The following is a 20,246-nucleotide window of genomic DNA, read 5'->3' on the forward strand; positions in this document are numbered from 1 at the left end:
TGTAAAAGTATAAAATATATTTCGAAATAAAATATATTATGCAAATGCAATCGAATAAAAACAAAATAAATACGTACAATACACAGGTGAAAAATCATACTATTTTTTGAAAAATATGGTGATATCCGTATTGAAATTTTTCTCATCTTTGAAGTTGGACAGTAAGTCATCTAATAATCTGTCCAAAAAAAAGGAAAGAAATAAATAATATAAAATTTTAACAAATAAATACATAAAATATATAAAAATTAATCGATCATATTAAAATAAAATAAAACACAAGATACCGTTTATATCGTTTTAACAAGTCATAATATAAACTAACCCGGATTAGAGCCGTCAAATAAGAGAATAAAGAAAATACGAATAATTTAACTTTTCAAATATTAATAACAAAAATTTCAATAAAAACAATATACTACGCAGCAAACAGGCCACATTCATTTTATATAGATTGGGCGAGTCCATTTTTCCTCTAGGGGAGAATGGAATAGTCCAATCAATATCAATATCGATACCACAATGACACGCCAATTTATATGAAATAAAATTAAATATTTCAGTAAAAAAAACATATTAATTAAATAATAATATATGAAAAGTAAATAATATGTAACTATAAAAGAAAATATATACGTACTACGCAGCAAACAGGCCATATTCATTTCATATAGATTGGACGAGTCCATTTTTCCTCGAGGGGAGAATGGAATAATCCAATCAATATCGATAGTACAATATCGGCTCAATTTAGATGAAATAAAATTAAATATTTCAGTAAAAAAATATATTAATTAAATAATAATATACGAAAAATAAATGATATATAATTAAAAAAGAAAATATGTACGTAATACGAAGCAAACAGGCATATTCATTTCATATAGATTGGACGAGTCCATTTTTCCTCGAGGGGAGAATGGAATATTCAATATGAATATCGATAATATAATGATGCGTCGCAATTTTGATGAAATAATATTAATTTTATATATTCGTTTTAATCGGACGAAAGAATTATAGAAGTCTATTCTAATAAAATCTACGTTTCTTAAAAATAAAACATCAAAATTAGCTACGAACCATGTTAGCATATGAATGTATAAATCATTTTTCCTTCAATTCCGACAATCGAACGATAATTTTTCCAAATAAAAATAAAAATTATAAAACAAAATGTGTAAAAAAACTATCATATTAAAATGAAACAAGAAATTAATTCCAATTAAGGCTCAAACAGAAATGAATTATTACGACGCAATTTCGACGGAATAACGATGACGTCATAATTATCGACGAAAAAGAAACTCCCGATAATAACTAATTTCGTTATTATAATTATAAACAAATAATTAAATAAACAAAATTCATAATAATTTATAAAATTTGATAATAAAATATGAATAGAATTACTTACTGCGTAGTAGAATCACCGAAGCTAGTCGATCAGCCAGTCACATCACAGAGTCACAATCACACGTCCTTTCACGATGACTTTTCACAGGAGACTGACCCTGCCCCACCAAAAATCCGCCAAAATTCTCTAAGAAGCTCTCTGATTGGTTGACATCGTAAGCCACTTCGATAATCGAAATCGAGTGGAAAATTAATATATCGCATAATATATTTTAATTATTTTAATTAATAATATATTAGAAATAAGTTATTAATATATTTATATATTATTAATTTTTAATTTATAAATTATTTATATAAATTTTATATATTTTTTTTAATAATTTCTATATTTATTGATTTATTTACCGATTATCGATTAATCGATTTATTTATAATATTTTTATTTATTTCATTTATATATATATATATATAACATATTAATAGCAAATTATTAATATATTTATATATTATTAATTTTTAATTTATAAATTATTTATTATTTATAAATTTTAAACTTATATATTTTATTTTACTAATTTCTTTACCTATTACGATATTTACTTATCGATTATCGATTTATCGATTTATTTATTTATACATTTTTATTATTTACTTTATTTATATATATATGTATATAATGAAAAAAAATAAATGCATTTTATTTATTTTCCACGTTAATACTATATTTAATTATTAATTTAATTTATGCTTTCCTATTTCCTTTAAACTATTGATTTATATATACATAGTTTTCTATCCATTTCCTCTTTAGTATGTACCTTATATATATATATATCAATTTGTTAATTAAATCATTTTTCCACATAAAAATATCAATTCATTTATTGCTCTTGTCCATTTCTTGATCTTATTGCTATATCTATGTTCATTGTTCACTGATTTATAACAATACTACTTCTATTTCCACATCAATTTATCAATTTGTTTATTCAATAAATTTTCCACATAAAAATCTTCATTTATTTATTGTTTTTATCCATTTATTGACTGTATCATTTAATGATATATCTATTGATTCATTTGTTCAAACTTTTTATAAACATTCTACTACTATTCCTAATTAAATCTGTTTATTGAATAACTTTTAAATTATTTTTCCATACAAAAATCTTCATTTATCTTTTCTCTTAGTCCATTTATTGATCTCACCATTTATTGCATTTTATTGATTCATATGATTACTTGTGTATAAACAATCTATTTGTATTCTCATATAAATTTATCAATTTGTTTATTAAATAAATTTTACAAATAAAAATCACCATTTAGTTATTGCCTTTGTCCATTCATTGATCTCACCATTTATTGATTTATCTATTGATTCATTTGTTCATCTATTTATAAACAATCTACTTCTGTTCTTACATCAATTTATCAATTTCTTTCAATTTTCATTTTTGTTTATTAAATAATTTTTCCAAATAAAAAATCTCCATTTAATTATTGGTTTTGTCCAATCTTTGATCTCATCTTTTATTGATTTATCTATTGATTCATTTGTTCATTTTTTTATAAACATTCTACATCTCTCCCAACATCAAATTATCAAGTTGTTTATTGAAAAAATTTTCCAAATAAAAATCTCTATTTAATTATTGTTTTGTCCTTCATTGATCTCATCTTTTTTTGATTTATCTATTGATTCATTTGTTCATTTTTTTATAAACATTCTACATCTATTCCAACATCAAATTATCAATTTGTTTATTGAATAAATTTTCCAAATAAAAATCTCTATTTAATTATTGCTTTGTCCTTCATTCATCTCACCTTTTATTGATTTATCTATTGATTCATTTGTTCACCTTTTCATAAACATTCTACTTCTGTTCCCACATCAATTTATCAATTTGTTTATTAAATAATTTTTCCTAGAAAAATATATTTATATCAATAATATTAATATATATATAAAAATCTTATTCATTTTTTTCTTTAGTTCCACTCATTGATCTCACCTTTTATTGATTTATCTATTGATTCATTTGTTCATTTTTTTTATAAACATTCTACATCTATTCCAACATCAAATTATCAATTTGTTTATTGAATAAATTTTCCAAATAAAAATCTCTATTTAATTATTGCTTTGTCCTTCATTGATCTCACCTTTTATTGATTTATCTATTGATTCATTTGTTCATTTCTTTATAAACATTCTACATCTGTTCCAACATCAATTTATCAATTTGTTTGTTAAATAATTTTTCCAAATAAAAATCTCCATTTAATTATTGTTTTTGTCCACTCATTGATCTCACCTTTTATTGATTCATTTATTGATTCATTAGTTCATCTTTTTATAAACATTCTACATCTGCTCAAACATAAAATTTTCAATTTGTTCATTAAATAAATTTTCCAAATAGAAATCTCCATTTAATTATTGGTTTTGTCCAATCTTTGATCTCACCTTTTATTGATTTATCTATTGATTCATTTGTTCAACTTTTCATAAACATTCTACTTCTGTTCCCACATCAATTTATCAATTTGTTTATTAAATAATTTTTCCTAGAAAAATATATTTATATCAATAATATTAATATATATATAAAAATCTTATTCATTTTTTTCTTTAGTTCCACTCATTGATCTCACCTTTTATTGATTTATCTATTGATTCATTTGTTCATTTTTTTTATAAACATTCTACATCTGTTCCAACATCAAATTATCAATTTGTTTATTGAATAAATTTTCCAAATAAAAATCTCTATTTAATTATTGCTTTGTCCTTCATTGATCTCATCTTTTTTTGATTTATCTATTGATTCATTTGTTCATTTTTTTATAAACATTCTACTTCTGTGCCATTATCAATTTATCAATTTGTTTATTGAATAAATTTTCCAAATAAAAATCTCCATTTAATTATTTTTTTGTCCACTCATTGATTTGTCTCACCTTTTATTGATTCATTTATTGATTCATTTGTTCATCTTTCTATAAACACTCTACTTCTGTGCCCATATCAATTTATCAATTTGTTCATTAAATAAATTTTCCAAATAGAAATCTCCATTTAATTATTGGTTTTGTCCAATCTTTGATCTCACCTTTTATTGATTTATTTATTGATTCATTTGTTCAACTTTTCATAAACATTCTACTTCTGTTCCCACATCAATTTATCAATTTGTTTATTAAATAATTTTTCCTAGAAAAATATATTTATATCAATAATGTTAATATATATATAAAAATCTTATTCATTTTTTTCTTTAGTTCCACTCATTGATCTCACCTTTTATTGATTTATCTATTGATTCATTTGTTCATTTTTTTTATAAACATTCTACATCTGTTCCAACATCAAATTATCAATTTGTTTATTGAATAAATTTTCCAAATAAAAATCTCTATTTAATTATTGCTTTGTCTTTCTTTGATCTGACCTTTTATTGACTTATCTATTGATTCATTTGTTCACCTATCTATAAACATTCTACTTCTTTGCCCATATCAATTTATCAATTTGTTTATTAAATAATTTTTCCTAGAAAAATATATTTATATCAATAATATTAATATATATATAAAAATCTTATTCATTTTTTTCTTTAGTTCCACTCATTGATCTCACCTTTTATTGATTTATCTATTGATTCATTTGTTCATTTTTTTTATAAACATTCTACATCTGTTCCAACATCAAATTATCAATTTGTTTATTGAATAAATTTTCCAAATAAAAATCTCTATTTAATTATTGTTTTTTTCCACTCATTGATCTCACCTTTTATTGATTTATCTATTGATTCATTTGTTCATTTCTTTATAAACATTCTACATCTGTTCCAACATCAATTTATCAATTTGTTTGTTAAATAATTTTTTCAAATAAAAATCTCCATTTAATTATTGTTTTTGTCCACTCATTGATCTCACCTTTTATTGATTCATTTATTGATTCATTAGTTCATCTTTTTATAAACATTCTACATCTGCTCAAACATAAAATTTTCAATTTGTTCATTAAATAAATTTTCCAAATAGAAATCTCCATTTAATTATTGGTTTTGTCCAATCTTTGATCTCACCTTTTATTGATTTATCTATTGATTCATTTGTTCAACTTTTCATAAACATTCTACTTCTGTTCCCACATCAATTTATCAATTTGTTTATTAAATAATTTTTCCTAGAAAAATATATTTATATCAATAATATTAATATATATATAAAAATCTTATTCATTTTTTTCTTTAGTTCCACTCATTGATCTCACCTTTTATTGATTTATCTATTGATTCATTTGTTCATTTTTTTTATAAACATTCTACATTTGTTCCAACATCAAATTATCAATTTGTTTATTGAATAAATTTTCCAAATAAAAATCTCTATTTAATTATTGTTTTTTTCCACTCATTGATCTCACCTTTTATTGATTTATCTATTGATTCATTTGTTCATTTCTTTATAAACATTCTACATCTGTTCCAACATCAATTTATCAATTTGTTTGTTAAATAATTTTTTCAAATAAAAATCTCCATTTAATTATTGTTTTTGTCCACTCATTGATCTCACCTTTTATTGATTCATTTATTGATTCACTAGTTCATCTTTTTATAAACATTCTACATCTGCTCAAACATAAAATTTTCAATTTGTTCATTAAATAAATTTTCCAAATAGAAATCTCCATTTAATTATTGGTTTTGTCTAATCTTTGATCTCACCTTTTATTGATTTATTTATTGATTCATTTGTTCAACTTTTCATAAACATTCTACTTCTGTTCCCACATCAATTTATCAATTTGTTTATTAAATAATTTTTCCTAGAAAAATATATTTATATCAATAATGTTAATATATATATAAAAATCTTATTCATTTTTTTCTTTAGTTCCACTCATTGATCTCACCTTTTATTGATTTATCTATTGATTCATTTGTTCATTTTTTTTATAAACATTCTACATTTGTTCCAACATCAAATTATCAATTTGTTTATTGAATAAATTTTCCAAATAAAAATCTCTACTTAATTATTGCTTTGTCTTTCTTTGATCTCACCTTTTATTGACTTATCTATTGATTCATTTGTTCACCTATCTATAAACATTCTACTTCTTTGCCCATATCAATTTATCAATTTGTTTATTAAATAATTTTTCCAAATAAAAATCTCCATTTAATTATTGTTTTTGTCCACTCATTGATCTCACCTTTTATTGATTTATCTATTGATTCATTTGTTCAACTTTTCATGACCATTCTACTTCTTGTTCCCACATCAATTTATCAATTTGTTTATTAAATAATTTTTCCTATAAAAATATATATATATATAAATAATATTAATATATTATTAATATATTATTAATATTAATATTAATATATATATAAATAAATATTTATATGTATATATATATAAAATTATTTCTAATATAAGAATCTTACTTTTTTTTTCCTTTAGTTGTGTTTATTGATCTTACCATTTATTGCTTTGTCCATTGATTCATTTGTTCAACATTTTATAAACATTCTACTTCTGTTCTCACATCAATTTATCAATTAATTAAATAATAATTTATTAAATAATTTTTCCAAATAAAAATCTTATTTATTTTTTCCTTTAGTTCCATTTATTCAGCTTACCATTTATTGCTTTGTCTATTAGTTTATTTGTTCAACTTTTTTTAAACATTCTACATCTATTCCCTTATCATTTTATCAATTTGTTTATTAAATAATTTTTTCTATGAAAATATATATGTATATCAATAATATTTATTAATATTATTAATATATTATTAATATTAATATTAATATATATATAAATAAATATTTTTATATATATATGTAAAAACAATCCTAATATAAAAATCTTTTTTTTTTTCCTTCAGTTCTATTTATTGATCTTATTATTTATTGCTTTGTCCATGCTTTGATTCAGTTGTTAATCTTTTTATAATTAATCTACTTTTATTCATCATCAATTTTTGTCAATATACTTATTAAATAATTTTTTTATATTAAAATTTTATTTTCATTCTTTAATTTTTGTACTTTTATTTATTTTATCATTTATTTATTTATCTTTTGATTTATTTATTCATTTGTTTAAAAAAAAATAAAGTTTAAAGGAAAAAATAGACAAATGAATGGCTAAATGAATAGGTTATAGGATTGAATAAATTTAAACAAAGAAAAGAATTATGGATGTTAATAAAGAATCTGATATATATATAACTAAAGGAGAAAAATGGAGAAAATTTCCAGAAAAATAAATAAATAAGATAAATAATAAAAATACGTAATAAATAAATGTGAAAACATGAATTACTAAATAAGATTAACACATATTCAAATGAACAAAAATGAGAAATAAAAAAAAGGACAAGTTCAATAATACATAAATGAATAATAAAAAAAATGAAATCAAATGAAATGAAATAAAATCAAATAATAAATAAAAAATGTAAGTAAATTAAGAATTAATAAATATATCTCTAGAAAATCTTTAGAAAATCTCTAGAAAACTGAAATAAATCAAAAAAGAAAAAAAATAAATAAATAATAAAAAAAATAATAAAATCAACAAACGGATAAAATCGATAAATAAATGAAGATTTTAAAGTGGAAAAATGATTTAATTAATTAATTCATACATACATAAGACACATGCAAAGAAGGAAGTGATTATAAAAAGATGTACAAATAAATCAATAAGTTAAATGAAAGCATAACAAAATAAATTAATAAATAAATGTAGAAATAATGAAAAAAATAAATAAAATGCATTTATTTTTTTTTCATTATATACATATATATAAATGAGATAAATAATCAAAATATATAAAAAAATAAATCGATAAAACGAGTGTCGGTATATAAATCAATACGTATAGAAACTAGTAAAAAAAATATATGTAAATTTAAAATTTATAAATAACAAGTAATTTATGAATTTCATATTTATATATTTTAGAAAATAATAATATATAAATATATTAATAACTTATTCCTATTGTATTGTCAGATAATATAATTAAATATATTATGCGATATAATAATTGATTATATGAATATGAATAAATAGACAAATCAATAAATGATAAAATCAATAAATAGGCAAAAATAATAAATAAATGAATATTTTTATATAAAAAAGTTATAATATAAATAAACAAATTGATAAAATGATAAGGGAACAGATGTAGAATGTTTAAAAAAAGTTGAATAAATGAACCAATAGACAAAGCAATAAATGGTAAGCTGAATAAATGGAACTAAAGGAAAAAATAAATAAGATTTTTATTTGGAAAAATTATTTAATAAATTATTATTTAATTAATTGATAAATTGATGTGAGAACAGAAGTAGATTATTTATAAAAAGATGAACAAATGAATCAATGGATAAAGCAATAAATGGTAAGATCAATAAACACAACTAAAGAAAAAAAAAATAAGATTCTTATATTAGAAATATTTATATATATATATATATATATATATATATATATATATATATGTAAATATTTGTTTATATATATATTAATATTAATATTAATAATATATTAATATTATTGATATAAATATATTTTTCTAGGAAAAATTATTTAATAAACAAATTGATAAATTGATGTGGGAACAGAAGTAGAATGTTTATGAAAAGGTGAACAAATGAATCAATAGATAAATCAATAAAAGGTGAGATGAATGAAGGACAAAGCAATAATTAAATAGAGATTTTTATTTGGAAAATTTATTCAATAAACAAATTGATAAATTGATGTTGGAACAGATGTAGAATGTTTATAAAGAAATGAACAAATGAATCAATAGATAAATCAATAAAAGGTCAGATCAAAGAAAGACAAAGCAATAATTAAATAGAGATTTTTATTTGGAAAATTTATTCAATAAACAAATTGATAATTTGATGTTGGAACAGATGTAGAATGTTTATAAAAAAAATGAACAAATGAATCAATAGATAAGTCAGTAAAAGGTGAGATCAATGAGTGGAACTAAAGAAAAAAATGAATAAGATTTTTATATATATATTAACATTATTGATATAAATATATTTTTCTAGGAAAAATTATTTAATAAACAAATTGATAAATTGATGTGGGAACAGAAGTAGAATGTTTATGAAAAGTTGAACAAATGAATCAATAAATAAATCAATAAAAGGTGAGATCAAAGATTGGACAAAACCAATAATTAAATAGAGATTTCTATTTGGAAAATTTATTTAATGAACAAATTGATAAATTGATATGGGCACAGAAGTAGAGTGTTTATAGAAAGATGAACAAATGAATCAATAGATAAATCAATAAAAGGTGAGATGAATGAAGGACATAGCAATAATTAAATAGAGATTTTTATTTAGAAAATTTATTCAATAAACTAATTGATAATTTGATGTTGGAACAGATATAAAATGTTTATAAAAAAAATGAACAAATGAATCAATGGACAAAGCAATAAATGGTAACATCAATAAACAGAAGTAAAGGGAAAAAAAAAAGATTATTATATGAGAAATATTTATATATATATCAATATTAATATTAATAATATAATAATAATATATTAATATTATTTATGTATATATATTTTTATAGGAAAAGTTATTTAATAAACAAATTGATAAATTGATGTGGGAACAGAAGTAGAATGTTTATGAAAAGTTGAACAAATGAATCAATAAATAAATCAATAAAAGGTGAGATCAAAGATTGGACAAAACCAATAATTAAATGGAGATTTCTATTTGGAAAATTTATTTAATAAACAAATTGAAAATTTGATGTTTGAACAGATGTAGAATGTTCATAAAAAGATGAAGAAATGAATCAATAAATGAATCAATAAAAGGTGAGATCAATGAGTGGACAAAAACAATAATTAAATGGAGATTTTTATTTGGAAAATTTATTCAATAAACAAATTGATAAATTGATATGGGCATAGAAGTAGAATGTTTATAGAAAGGTGAACAAATGAATCAATAGATAAATCAATAAAAGGTGAGATCAATGAAGGACAAAGCAATAATTAAATAGAGATTTTTATTTGGAAAATTTATTCAATAAACAAATTGATAATTTGATGTTGGAATAGATGTAGAATGTTTATAAAAAAAATGAACAAATGAATCAATAGATAAATCAATAAAAGATGAGATCAAAGATTGGACAAAACCAATAATTAAATGGAGATTTTTATTTGGAAAATTTATTCAATAAACAAATTGATAAATTGATGTTGGAACAGATGTAGAATGTTTATAAAGAAATGAACAAATGAATCAATAGATAAATCAATAAAAGGTCAGATCAAAGAAAGACAAAGCAATAATTAAATAGAGATTTTTATTTGGAAAATTTATTCAATAAACAAATTGATAATTTGATGTTGGAACAGATGTAGAATGTTTATAAAAAAAATGAACAAATGAATCAATAGATAAATCAATAAAAAGTGAGATCAATGAGTGGAACTAAAGAAAAAAATGAATAAGATTTTTATATATATATTAATATTATTGATATAAATATATTTTTCTAGGAAAAATTATTTAATAAACAAATTGATAAATTGATGTGGGAACAGAAGTAGAATGTTTATGAAAAGTTGAACAAATGAATCAATAAATAAATCAATAAAAGGTGAGATCAAAGATTGGACAAAACCAATAATTAAATAGAGATTTCTATTTGGAAAATTTATTTAATGAACAAATTGATAAATTGATATGGGCACAGAAGTAGAGTGTTTATAGAAAGATGAACAAATGAATCAATAGATAAATCAATAAAAGGTGAGACAAATCAATGAGTGGACAAAAAAATAATTAAATGGAGATTTTTATTTGGAAAATTTATTCAATAAACAAATTGATAAATTGATAATGGCACAGAAGTAGAATGTTTATAGAAAGGTGAACAAATGAATCAATAGATAAATCAATAAAAGGTGAGATGAATGAAGGACAAAGCAATAATTAAATAGAGATTTTTATTTGGAAAATTTATTCAATAAACAAATTGATAATTTGATGTTGGAATAGATGTAGAATGTTTATAAAAAAAATGAACAAATGAATCAATAGATAAATCAATAAAAGGTGAGATCAATGAGTGGAACTAAAGAAAAAAATGAATAAGATTTTTATATATATATTAACATTATTGATATAAATATATTTTTCTAGGAAAAATTATTTAATAAACAAATTGATAAATTGATGTGGGAACAGAAGTAGAATGTTTATGAAAAGTTGAACAAATGAATCAATAGATAAATCAATAAAAGGTGAGATCAAAGATTGGACAAAACCAATAATTAAATGGAGATTTCTATTTGGAAAATTTATTTAATGAACAAATTGAAAATTTTATGTTTGAGCAGATGTAGAATGTTTATAAAAAGATGAACTAATGAATCAATAAATGAATCAATAAAAGGTGAGATCAATGAGTGGACAAAAACAATAATTAAATGGAGATTTTTATTTGGAAAAATTATTTAACAAACAAATTGATAAATTGATGTTGGAACAGATGTAGAATGTTTATAAAGAAATGAACAAATGAATCAATAGATAAATCAATAAAAGGTGAGATCAATGAGTGGAAAAAAACAATAATTAAATAGAGATTTTTATTTGGAAAATTTATTCAATAAACAAATTGATAATTTGATGTTGGGAGAGATGTAGAATGTTTATAAAAAAATGAACAAATGAATCAATAGATAAATCAAAAAAAGATGAGATCAATGAGTGGAACTAAAGAAAAAATGAATAAGATTTTTATATATATATTAATATTATTGATATAAATATATTTTTCTAGGAAAAATTATTTAATAAACAAATTGATAAATTGATAATGGCACAGAAGTAGAATGTTTATAGAAAGGTGAACAAATGAATCAATAGATAAATCAATAAAAGGTGAGATGAATGAAGGACAAAGCAATAATTAAATAGAGATTTTTATTTGGAAAATTTATTCAATAAACAAATTGATAATTTGATGTTGGAATAGATGTAGAATGTTTATAAAAAAATGAACAAATGAATCAATAGATAAATCAAAAAAAGATGAGATCAATGAAGGACAAAACAATAATTAAATAGAGATTTTTATTTGGAAAAATTATTCAATAAACAACTTGATAATTTGATGTTGGGAGAGATGTAGAATGTTTATAAAAAAATGAACAAATGAATCAATAGATAAATCAATAAAAGATGAGATCAAAGATTGGACAAAACCAATAATTAAATGGAGATTTTTTATTTGGAAAAATTATTTAATAAACAAAAATGAAAATTGAAAGAAATTGATAAATTGATGTAAGAACAGAAGTAGATTGTTTATAAATAGATGAACAAATGAATCAATAGATAAATCAATAAATGGTGAGATCAATGAATGGACAAAGGCAATAACTAAATGGTGATTTTTATTTGTAAAATTTATTTAATAAACAAATTGATAAATTTATATGAGAATACAAATAGATTGTTTATACACAAGTAATCATATGAATCAATAAAATGCAATAAATGGTGAGATCAATAAATGGACTAAGAGAAAAGATAAATGAAGATTTTTGTATGGAAAAATAATTTAAAAGTTATTCAATAAACAGATTTAATTAGGAATAGTAGTAGAATGTTTATAAAAAGTTTGAACAAATGAATCAATAGATATATCATTAAATGATACAGTCAATAAATGGATAAAAACAATAAATAAATGAAGATTTTTATGTGGAAAATTTATTGAATAAACAAATTGATAAATTGATGTGGAAATAGAAGTAGTATTGTTATAAATCAGTGAACAATGAACATAGATATAGCAATAAGATCAAGAAATGGACAAGAGCAATAAATGAATTGATATTTTTATGTGGAAAAATGATTTAATTAACAAATTGATATATATATATATAAGGTACATACTAAAGAGGAAATGGATAGAAAACTATGTATATATAAATCAATAGTTTAAAGGAAATAGGAAAGCATAAATTAAATTAATAATTAAATATAGTATTAACGTGGAAAATAAATAAAATGCATTTATTTTTTTTCATTATATACATATATATATAAATAAAGTAAATAATAAAAATGTATAAATAAATAAATCGATAAATCGATAATCGATAAGTAAATATCGTAATAGGTAAAGAAATTAGTAAAATAAAATATATAAGTTTAAAATTTATAAATAATAAATAATTTATAAATTAAAAATTAATAATATATAAATATATTAATAATTTGCTATTAATATGTTATATATATATATATATAAATGAAATAAATAAAAATATTATAAATAAATCGATTAATCGATAATCGGTAAATAAATCAATAAATATAGAAATTATTAAAAAAAATATATAAAATTTATATAAATAATTTATAAATTAAAAATTAATAATATATAAATATATTAATAACTTATTTCTAATATATTATTAATTAAAATAATTAAAATATATTATGCGATATATTAATTTTCCACTCGATTTCGATTATCGAAGTGGCTTACGATGTCAACCAATCAGAGAGCTTCTTAGAGAATTTTGGCGGATTTTTGGTGGGGCAGGGTCAGTCTCCTGTGAAAAGTCATCGTGAAAGGACGTGTGATTGTGACTCTGTGATGTGACTGGCTGATCGACTAGCTTCGGTGATTCTACTACGCAGTAAGTAATTCTATTCATATTTTATTATCAAATTTTATAAATTATTATGAATTTTGTTTATTTAATTATTTGTTTATAATTATAATAACGAAATTAGTTATTATCGGGAGTTTCTTTTTCGTCGATAATTATGACGTCATCGTTATTCCGTCGAAATTGCGTCGTAATAATTCATTTCTGTTTGAGCCTTAATTGGAATTAATTTCTTGTTTCATTTTAATATGATAGTTTTTTTACACATTTTGTTTTATAATTTTTATTTTTATTTGGAAAAATTATCGTTCGATTGTCGGAATTGAAGGAAAAATGATTTATACATTCATATGCTAACATGGTTCGTAGCTAATTTTGATGTTTTATTTTTAAGAAACGTAGATTTTATTAGAATAGACTTCTATAATTCTTTCGTCCGATTAAAACGAATATATAAAATTAATATTATTTCATCAAAATTGCGACGCATCATTATATTATCGATATTCATATTGAATATTCCATTCTCCCCTCGAGGAAAAATGGACTCGTCCAATCTATATGAAATGAATATGCCTGTTTGCTTCGTATTACGTACATATTTTCTTTTTTAATTATATATCATTTATTTTTCGTATATTATTATTTAATTAATATATTTTTTTACTGAAATATTTAATTTTATTTCATCTAAATTGAGCCGATATTGTACTATCGATATTGATTGGATTATTCCATTCTCCCCTCGAGGAAAAATGGACTCGTCCAATCTATATGAAATGAATATGGCCTGTTTGCTGCGTAGTACGTATATATTTTCTTTTATAGTTACATATTATTTACTTTTCATATATTATTATTTAATTAATATGTTTTTTTTACTGAAATATTTAATTTTATTTCATATAAATTGGCGTGTCATTGTGGTATCGATATTGATATTGATTGGACTATTCCATTCTCCCCTAGAGGAAAAATGGACTCGCCCAATCTATATAAAATGAATGTGGCCTGTTTGCTGCGTAGTATATTGTTTTTATTGAAATTTTTGTTATTAATATTTGAAAAGTTAAATTATTCGTATTTTCTTTATTCTCTTATTTGACGGCTCTAATCCGGGTTAGTTTATATTATGACTTGTTAAAACGATATAAACGGTATCTTGTGTTTTATTTTATTTTAATATGATCGATTAATTTTTATATATTTTATGTATTTATTTGTTAAAATTTTATATTATTTATTTCTTTCCTTTTTTTTGGACAGATTATTAGATGACTTACTGTCCAACTTCAAAGATGAGAAAAATTTCAATACGGATATCACCATATTTTTCAAAAAATAGTATGATTTTTCACCTGTGTATTGTACGTATTTATTTTGTTTTTATTCGATTGCATTTGCATAATATATTTTATTTCGAAATATATTTTATACTTTTACAATGAACATTTACTACAAATATTAATATTTGAAATTAATAAAATAAGTCTTAATAAGTAATTAAAAAGAAGAAATGGTAACATTTTTTGAAATAAATGTACGATAGAAAAGAGAAGGAAAATATTTTTTTTTTTTTTGGATCCTCCGTTATTATAATACAGTTTCATTTCAGATGATTTTGTGACCGCGCGCAATGCGGTCGGTAGATTCAGTGTTTGTCTCGTAATAGTTTTTTGATATTTTAGAGCATAATAGCTCTAATTAAATTTATTCATTATAATCGCGAAATTAGAGTCAGTGTTTGCTCGCTTATTATAAATTAATCAAATACGATAATAACGAGTTTTTTTATTTATAATTTTTTTTCAATTTTCTTAAGTTTTTATTTATTCATATTCGGTATAGGGTAGAGTCAGTGCTTCTCAGAGGAATAAAGCGGTCATCCATCACGCGAAGAGGTAATTATTTTATTATATTTTTCATTTATTTTATCCTTTTAAATGAATGAGTATTGTATTTAAATTATGATATTCCGTGTTTTGATATAGATTTCATTTCCTCCTACTTGGCGATGACATCCTATGGGTCACGGCACTGCAAACTTCTTCGCATCTATCGGTGAGTCGCATGCATTTATGTTCCTCCGATCATTCAATCATGTCGTAGGATGAAAGATCCGAATCGACACGAGTGATTGGTTGTATACGTAGATTTTTGCACGAGCACAATGACCGCGGGTATTAATTATACCCGTGAATAGTAACACTTTTTTTTCTTGTATTTTATTTATTAGATCAGGATAGATCTTCTTGCACGTCGCGTTTTTAAGATGATATTGATAGTTAATTTTATATTAATCAACATATTTATACAATATAATATTTTTGCATCTAATTATTATGAATGATATAAATGATTAAGTAAAGAATCGTATAACGAAGAACCATATACATATAAATGTATAAATGTATAAATGTATTCTGAAAGAATAATTTAATATTCGCGTAAATGAAAATGAAATGATGATGAAATGATATGAATTGAGTCTCTTGTAGTATAGAAGTCGGATATCCTCCGACTTCGTTACAATAGAAATATCAATTGCTATATAATAATACTGATAATGTATTATTGTTTATTAACATGAACAATTGTTAATTTTTTTTTTTTTTTTGTAATATTTCAATGTTTGATTTGTTATTATAAACTTAAGAATGATTTGAAATATGAAAATAATAAATAGATATTTTATTTTCTTTCTTCGTAAAAAAATGTATGAAATATTATGTGCAAGAAGATACTTCGCGACAGGTAGATTTCTAAATCAGAGCAGAAAATTTTGAACGTTTGTTTTATATTTTTAAAAAACATGCTTTGATGAAGAGATCGCCTGAGGTTATTTTTATTTAATATTCCATTTAAAGTCAATTTCTTATTATTAATTTTCATACATAAATTTATCATTAATTGATATAAATAAATTTCTTATTTTTAAATATATTTTCTTCTTAAAATTAATAACAAAGAACCGTATATATATAAATGTATAAATGTATTCTGAAAGAAAAATTAATATTGGCATAAATGAAAATGAAATAATTTCAATTAAGTCTTTAAAATAAATATATACAGTTTGAAATAAAGTAAGCAAATATTGAATTAAAGAACATTAATCCGTTAGAAAATAAATACATTAATATTTTTTTTAGCTCAGGATTTTCAGGTTTAACCCTTTCCATGTCCGTTGCCAGGATCTCACCCACGTGCCCAGGTGCTACTTGGGTGAAAGAAAGGCGATGGGCATGATGATCATAGTTCATAAGTTCATAATAATAATTTTTCAGCGACTGACGATGCGTAGTGTATCGTGCACGACGTATTTTCCACATTGTGTGTGTCGTTAGGCTGTGGAATTGCGTCGTTTCGTATATCATTTCATGCAATATAATTTGAAACATTTAAGATATTCATGACTGATTTATTGATATTCTTATTTACAATTTTCAATTTTCAATAATAATTTATACGGGATATTATAATTTTTATTATTATTTTAAATTGCAATTATATCAAATTTAATTGCCACCTAAAAAAGGTGTATCTTTTTATTAATAAATATTGATTGTATATTTAAAATTAAAATATTATTAAATTATAATATTATTAAAAATTAAAATTAAAATATAAATAGTTTTATTATACTTTTCATTAATAAATATTGAAATTTAATTTCAATAATATTATTATTAAATTATTATTAAATTAAATTAATAAATTTAAATTTATATAAGAAATATATGTATTAAATTTAAGAAATATATGCGTTTTTATCGCATTTTCACGCAATGGTCACTAGCTATCGTCAGTCGATTTCAGGAAAATGGTACGTAAAGTTAGAGTATGCGAGTAGTGTGCCAAGCTCGGGTGTCGGAGGCGTCCCGGGACGTTTCCCTAGTTTAGGCTTTTGCGCCCGAGTATTATGTGTGAGAATCGTGGAATGAGTGTGTTGGTGTGCCTGCTTTGCCATTTTTTAAATATAGAGCTAGGTAGGATAGGTAGTATACTTCTGGTACGAATGTTAATTTTAAGTAGGTAGGGCCGGGCAGGTTGTCACAGTCTCTGGTCGGGTAGGCGCGTTTTCGCGTGACAATCTGTTTCAGGGAATAAAATTTGAGAAAACGAGGGCAAAGCTGAATCGAATGGACGACAATGCTATTCGTCTCTGGCTTTGCTTGTCGATTTTTCGAGTTTCGTGGTCGCGATCGCGATTTGCTTTCGAAACGAACGTTGCGCCCGAGATTCTGTGCATGTACGGAGAATGATCATTGCGATCGTTGGTCGTCCATGCACTTAGCTTCCGCGATTTAGTCCTTTTTTTTTTTTCTTTGGTTTACGATTAGTGAATCTCGAGCCTAGATTTAAGTTTCAGCGGGCATTGCGCCCGAAGGAGGAAGACCGAAGAGGCCCGACAAACTGTCACGAAGAGGGCTGCAACGAATGGCTCCTCATTTTTTGAATCTTTTTAGGTCCAAAGAATGGGAAGTCATTGTTACTATTTTGTCATTGTGCTCGTTTTAGTAATATGTAGTAATTGTTGTTGTGTTGTCTGGCCGATTTGCATGCCGGCCCATCATCCAAATCCAGTCATCATGGGCATCGCGATTTTTTTATTAGTGTTGCGAATGATTAATTACGGATTGAATTAGAATTGCGTTAAAATGAGAATCGCGTTTGCATTAGCGTTGCGTTAAAATGAGAATCGCGTTTGCATTAGTGTTGCGAATTATAAATTATCACGGTTTTTTGTTATAAATTATTTATATTTTTATAAATTTTTTATATTATAGCTTTTTTATAAACTATCTAATAATAAAATTTATATTATCTTTTGTAATTAAAATTCATTATTTCCAACTATTTTTTTAACTATTAAATATTATTTATATACACTTTCTTTAGTCAGAAATAATAATTTTGATTGAATTCATTTTTAAAAGTAGTGTTGCGTTGATAAGTAATCGCGTTTATTCAAGTAGTGTTGCGTTGAATATTGAATGCCCAAATTTCTTCCATTGGAATTGTGGAAGTACTCATGTTCCTGTTCGTTCCTGAATCATCTTGAGTGGCTAAAAAAGCTACTAGGGTGATTATACGATAGAGCAGTCAAGGAGGCTGCAAGATAGCAGTCAAGGAAGGCTGCAATATAGCAGTCAAGGAGACTGCACTTGATTTTTCGACAATAGTGTTGCGTTATTTAAATTTGAGTGCCTAGATTACTGTTGCGTAAATAATTGATCATTTTTTTTTTCAATGTTTCTTTCTTTTTTTTTTTTCTTTTTTTTCTTTTTTTTCATTGTAAATTAGTAACATTTCAAATATAATGAAGCACTCATCGCGGTTGATTTAAAAAATTTTTTATTTTATAAAAGAATATTAGTATAATTAGTGTTGCGAAGCAAAGTGAATATTCCACTCGCGGTTTTGTTGCTCGGGTTTATATCGAGTGGAAAATATTTTATTTTAGTAGTCCTTCTGACTACTAATTGTAGTACTATTGTTTTCTTTTTTCAGCATTCATTATCGTTGCATTTATTGCAAAAATATCGCTATGGTATTTATATTTATATTTCTCATTGGTAAGAACTTAATCTTTTTTGAAATATCGAATTTAAATTTTTTTTACTAAATTTTTTGAGATCAATAATGGTAAATGTTCATTATAAAAGTTATTTTTTTTTATATTGTTTTAAATGATAATGTTTCGATTGTTTTTTTTTTCTTAGTATAATAATCTTTTAAATAATTTTATATAAGTTATAAGTTTGTTTCAGATATATTATCTCTCGGACAACACTTATATATTTCAAGAAAATGTTATAATTGAATCTATCATCGTTCAATAAATAATTATACAACGAGTATAATTTTATTAATTATTTGTTTTGTTTTGTTTCAGGTACCATTGAGAATTGTCAATTATCATTTATCTTATATATTATTGTCGTTTTTATGTCTCTTTTATTTTGTTATAATATAGTTTCATTTCAGATGATTTTGTGACCGCGCGCAATGCGGTCGGTAGATTCAGTGTTTGTCTCGTAATAGTTTTTTGATATTTTAGAGCATAATAGCTCTAATTAAATTTATTCATTATAATCGCGAAATTAGAGTCAGTGTTTGCTCGCTTATTATAAATTAATCAAATACG

General features: G+C 22.6%; 1 protein-coding gene across 1 annotated transcript in view; it reads left to right on the plus strand.

Annotated features, from left to right (window-relative positions):
• LOC108003943 (kinesin-related protein 4-like) overlaps positions 1-20,246 on the plus strand; it is a 50,017-nt gene that overhangs the window by 16,849 nt on the left and 12,922 nt on the right. Inside the window, exons 3-4 of the mRNA XM_062075579.1 lie at positions 15,944-15,996; positions 16,087-16,156. Of these exons, the coding sequence (XP_061931563.1) occupies positions 15,944-15,996; positions 16,087-16,156 (123 nt within the window). The remainder of the gene's footprint in view (positions 1-15,943; positions 15,997-16,086; positions 16,157-20,246) is intronic.

The sequence above is a fragment of the Apis cerana genome, linkage group LG5, assembly GCF_029169275.1.
Source record: "Apis cerana isolate GH-2021 linkage group LG5, AcerK_1.0, whole genome shotgun sequence".
Taxonomy (NCBI): Eukaryota; Metazoa; Arthropoda; class Insecta; order Hymenoptera; family Apidae; genus Apis; species Apis cerana.